The 5927-nt window shown below is 33.4% G+C and overlaps 1 protein-coding gene across 1 annotated transcript in view; it reads right to left on the bottom strand.

The window, feature by feature from the left end:
• Nucleotides 1-3196: 3196 nt before the first annotated feature.
• Nucleotides 3197-5927, bottom strand: part of LOC21385727 (probable apyrase 6) — a 5843-nt gene continuing 3112 nt past the window's right edge. Inside the window, exons 5-8 of the mRNA XM_010099311.2 lie at nucleotides 5041-5229; nucleotides 4851-4948; nucleotides 4474-4670; nucleotides 3197-4016 (exon numbers count right to left, since the gene is read on the bottom strand). Coding sequence (XP_010097613.1) covers nucleotides 3740-4016; nucleotides 4474-4670; nucleotides 4851-4948; nucleotides 5041-5229 — 761 coding nt within the window. The 3' untranslated portion in view covers nucleotides 3197-3739. The remainder of the gene's footprint in view (nucleotides 4017-4473; nucleotides 4671-4850; nucleotides 4949-5040; nucleotides 5230-5927) is intronic.

The raw sequence follows: 5927 nt of genomic DNA on the forward strand, positions 1-5927 counted from the left end.
AACTTCCTTTAGCGTTTCTTAAGAGAAACTCGGGGAGAGGTTTCTTGGAAATAACCTGACATAGGGCCTTTTTGGAAAAGGCCACACCCAACTCCTCCGAAGGAACCAAATCGAGGAACATGTCCTCATATTCTTGCACCGATACCGACTGCTCCAGTGAATCCATCACATTCACCCTCCCAGGGCCCTTGCTTCCTACAGTTTGATCCTCCATGGAGGCACAAGATTAGAGCTTGAGAAAATCCTAACAATTTTAAGAAGCTGCGCTCAATTTAGTTTATGAATTCATAATTATTCTCAATTTATGTGTATTTTTTATAAAAAAAAATATTATAATAAATCACGAATTATAATTCAAATCATGATATAAATACACTAACTAAATGTGAGAGTGTAGAGAGCTTATTAGATTCCTTTACTTGGATACTCTTCTCGCGTTTGGTTTTTGTTCAAGCTCAAACTTAATATTAATACTTTGAATTACAAAAAGTTTGGTTTTTGTTATGAGATGTGTTGTATATTTTCTTATTTTTGATGAGTTATGACAAAATCATATATTTAGGGAAGCTAATACAATAACTCACCTTGATCTTTTATGTTGTGGGAATCGCGTCGCTCTCTAAAAGGAGTTATTGTATTAGATGCTTTGATTTAGTGATAACAATTTTTAATTCTAAAAAAAAATGATGATATTGTTCTAATGTCGACGTCCTATAATTTGCAACTCTAGTTAAGTTTTATTTGTAATCCTTTTAAACACGTGGATAATAATTTTTGTTTTGGTTTTTGTTCTAATAGTAAAATTCAAGTATTGTAACAACAGTGAGAATGATTAGGGGTGGCAATAATTAAGATTGGCCAATTCTTTGAACCGACCAAAACCCATCAAGCTCTACCAGTTGCCAACATTAATATGTGAAGACTCTCCCACAATTATGAAAGCGTGGCTCTAACTTTTGCGGATATGGATCATTTTCTACATTTTTAAAATTCCAACACTTTCCAGGGAAAAAAGGGGAAAAAAATAAAGAATAGAAAATGAAAGGAAAAGGAAATATAACCCCTAGGTAGAATCTATATTCAATCCTGGCCAACAGAGTTAGAATAGAGAGAGCCACTTAGAGTGTATTCTAGATCACACCTTATTTTTTATTAATATAATTATATAATTAAAATTAATATTTTTAAAAATAAAAAATAAAAATTTATACTCATGAGTATAAAAATATTTGTCTTTTTTTCCTTTTTAGTGAAAAAAAAGCCCATTAATTTGAAGACAAAATTGGATGGCTGTTCATATTGCTTCTAAATGATAGCGATTATCTTTTCACTACTACTAGGGCCATAAAGCAGCCTCTTTCAATTACAACAGTATAGACGCGTAACTCATTATGTTTTCTTACACCCAAAAGATATCATTGCCTTTCACGCTTCAGCCAAAAGGGCCAAAAAAAAAAAAAAAAAAAAACAGAGAGGGAGAAATCATTGCCAAGCTTGACCTCATTGAGAAGTGAAATACAAAGAGAGAGAAAATTGAAGTACATAGAGACACAAAAGACAGAAAGGTGAAAATATCATTTGGCTTCCTTTTAAGTGTTATTTGATTCCCCGTCTCTCTAGGAAGCAGCGGTGGAAAACGGAAATCACAATTAAGACGTACACGTTGCTCTTGAATTTTACAATTATTTTTATTTTACTCTCTAAATTTTTAAAACTTTCATTTTTATTCTCTTAATTTTAAATTAACCCCACTTCTCTATTCAAATTTTTGTTAAAATAGAGAAAAAAAAGAAATTAAATAGACGTTTAATTGATGAATTCATAATCATGATTCAGAATTATTTTCAATTTACGTGTGTTTTTTATAAAAAAAATACAGTAACGAACCACAAATAATGATCCGAATTATGATACGAATTCACAACCAAACGCACTCTAATCTTTCTATAAAATTTCCTTTAAAATAAATATAAAAAGACCACTTGACCACACTTAACACTTTTAAATGCATATTTTTAACATAATTTCGAACAAATGGGGTTAAATAAAACTAATTTAAAATTTAGGGGATAAAATTGTAAATTTTTAAAGTTTAGAAACAAAATACAAACACGCTAAACTTTAAAAACGACGGATGAAAATAATCCAAGATTAAAGAGTTTCCATGAACGGTCTTTTAGGAACTTTACAAGAGTTAAAAAGTACACTATACGCGTATATAGAGATGGGTTAATACATTACATGTATACAGAACTGCCGTATTTATATCACACCACGCATGGTTCACCTAGAGAGTACATCTTACTCCACTCTTCCTGGTCAAACATGTTCATTTCCTCACAACTTTTCGAGAACTTTACTTGGCTTGATTCAATGATTTCAGTTTTCCTTATATATATATATATATATATGTTCACTGTTCTGTTCAACGATCAAACTTTATATCCTGCCTTTCCAGAGGAAGTCCATTGCCACGTAGACCAGTCGTTTGCATTTACAATCTTGATATGGACCGTTTCCCTCCTCTCATCTCTTCTTCTCTTCCTCCAATTCCCTCCTTTTATTAAAAAAGAACTCCAAGTTCCTATCCATATGGACCTCCTGAGGGTTGATCTGGCACCACCCTCCACCTCTTTCTTTTTGTCAAATGTTGGTCCTATATGCCCGAACGTAGCTCCGGTTTGAATGAGCATCTTCCAAAAGTTCTAGTCTTTGAACCAATTAATGCAATACGTCAGGAAAATACTTTGAACATCTATTTATGGCGCTTTCTAAGACAAAAGAATATCATACCATAGTGAGTGTTTAATTATTCATATCATACTATAATGGAAGTGTTTAATTATTCATATCATACCATGGTGGGAGTGTTTAATTATTCATATAATACCATTGTGGGAGTGTGTGATTTTGAATAATTAAACGGGTCATAATCACATTAAAATATGAAAGTATCACAGATTAATAGAAATTTGTAAAGATTTGACGGTTCAACCTCGGAATGGTGTTCCACAGGTAGGGTATGAGAGAATTATTATTTTTAATTTAGAAGAAACCCTTATAATCGTACCGCAAGGATGCTTTCTAAAGGAGAAAACTTTGGATTTAAAAGAAAACATCCATTAAACGTTGGCTTAAGTAGGAATTATCTTTTTAGGGTCCTGACTCTTGAATAGCAAGCAATAAAGGTTTCATGTCTCTGTGGTCAAAATATTCCACAATAATTTACATTAGTAGTGATCTCGATACAATGAATCATAGGAAATTGAAGACTGAACATTGATCATCTATTCAAGGAAAAAAAAAGAAAGAAAATATATTAATTCTTACTGTGGTAAATGATAAAACCAATCGCTTATAGCTATGGATGGAATGAGTATTTGAGTGTGAAAAAAGCATATCTAAATCATATACTATCATTCAAAATGGCACACCGTCCAACATCCCCGACTGTAGCTTTCCCAAAACGAACCTTCCACCGTCAAAATGGAATGTAGATGAGATCTTAGTTTTCCACTAAACACAAAATGGTAGTTCAATCTTTCTATTCTAGCTCTTGCACAGGTCGCCCTGCATTCTGATCTGACCCAAATGTACTGACATCATTTATAGTTGATCCTGACCTTGGTACCAGATGCTAACCTTAGCATGCTTAAGCAGCTTGGACGGAGTGTCATAACTAGAACAATGTTCTATACTGATTGGCGAAACATATTATGAAATTACCTTTCAAAAGAATCTACCGACATCTACCAACACGAGTGACTATATACCGTCCTTTCTCCAGATCATAAATTGTCTTCAACTGTGGTTTCCGCCACTTCGATACAGACCATGCCGTAAACATCAATATTGCAAAGACAACAATTAGTGAGATGAGTGTCGTCGAGTCCTCACTGATGACAGTGGCAATCCAGTTAGGGTGCTCAGCTTCCAAAATAGCAGTGGTTTGCAAAATGAAGGCTCCCAAAGCCCAGTCAAGTGGAATGTCTTCCACCTGACTTGCAACTGTAATCCTGCTCAAGAGTAATTACAACCGACACAATTAATCAATTGAATACAAAATTGAACATGAAATCTAATGCCCATGTACGACAAGGGCATGGAACAAAAATACAGACGTGTGCGCACATCAAACGTGTAAAAAGACATGCATAACGTAGAAGGCACAAAGAGGAGTGGGGAATAACTGAAACATATAGGTATATTTTCTAAATTTCAGAAATATGATATTGAGGGCTATGCATTTTATTAGGCTTCAAAACAAGCAGTGAAGCATAATGCATTTCTGGGTACACTATGTGGAAATAATCATCGGGCAGCCATATTAAATGACCGGTATTGGGGAATTGGACTAAAGCCAGTCTCATGCAAGGAACGTTACAAGAGATTTAGGTCTCTATATGTCAGTTGAACAAGTAGGCTCTCTTTATTCAAAGAGGATGTGATACTGAAGTAAAGTATGCAATATACCTTTCTTCATCCAAAGCAATTCCAAGACTGTCATGAAGTAGAGCCACAATATAAGCAGAAGAGAAGCAGTAGTGTCTCAAATCTTCCTCATGAAGAAAGTCGTATCTCTTCTTCAACTTTGACCAGTCTTGTCCACAAAATTGTTGTCCAGCCATAATCAGGTCAGGAAGAAATGACTTTTGACCCAAACCAAAAAACTGATAAGTAACAAACAAATAAAAGAAAGGCATAAGAAATCAAATCAATAAAAGGTCTTAAGAAGGCAGTAAGTACTACTTTTTCTTCTCACAAATGGATTCACAGTTAAGAACATTTAAAAGCATGACAAATAGGAAAGCCTGCAAGACTAAACAATGAAGAAGTATATGACCACAAACCTCGGATGTGTGGAAGAAATTTTCTGTTGCCAAAAATTTCCCCCGGAGCTTTGGTAGGAAAGTTGATCCTATATAGCAATGCTGATAAGAGCACTTCTCTGCATCTCAGATAAATACATATTAAAAAAAAAACAAATAGAAGATTTGTTATTGTAAAATGAAACAATGTAGAACAGCGAGCAGTTCTCACCTTTTCCTTTTTGCAACATCATTAATGCAGCAGATCTGCATTCTGAGAAGTTCCCCTCAGATTGAAGAGTTGATAACCTAGTTTTTTCATCATGCAAACCTGGAGAGAGTCCCCACGACTCTGAGTCGTGTAAATATCCTTTGGGAGTACAAGGATCCACTGACTTCCCCTCCTGAAGAGATTTAGCAGCTGCATTAATGGGGAAGGTATAAGAATTTGAGACAAACTATTCAATTCCACAAACTGTAATAAGATATTGGCTTAGTTTGGTATTGCTTTTCCCTCCCAAAATCAACTTCTGCTTGTAATAGAAGTTGATTTTAGTATTTGGTAAATCTTCTCAAAAATATTTTTTGAAGAATTCCGCAAACTGTAATAAGATATTGGCTTAGTTTGGTATTGCATTTTCCTCCCAAAATTAGCTTCTACTTATAGTAGAAACTGATTTTAGTGTTTGGTAAATCTTCTCAAAAGTACTTTTTGAAGAATTCTGCGAACTGTAATAAGATATTGGCTTAGTTTGGTATTGCTTTGCCCCCCCAAAATCAACTTCTGCTTGTAGCAGAAACTAATTTTAGTGTTGGGTAAATCTTCTCAAAAGTGCTTTTATGAAGAATTTTTTAAGAATCTACAACCAAAATCAGAAGCAGCCTAAAGACAACTTTAGCTTTTAGATTGTGCGGAAATCAACATAGTACAATTAACGAAACTTTTATAATACCCCTAATGAAATTTAAAATTTACAATCTTTCCAATCTAAAATTCAGACTCGTAATATAATATAATAGTAATATTGTAACAAATAATATCATAATTATATTAATAACTCTAATATTATTATTTTATCATATAATATGATATTATAATAATATTATAATTATTATTTT

The sequence above is a fragment of the Morus notabilis genome, unplaced genomic scaffold (assembly GCF_000414095.1).
Source record: "Morus notabilis unplaced genomic scaffold, ASM41409v2 Scaffold2332, whole genome shotgun sequence".
NCBI classification, from domain to species: domain Eukaryota; kingdom Viridiplantae; phylum Streptophyta; class Magnoliopsida; order Rosales; family Moraceae; genus Morus; species Morus notabilis.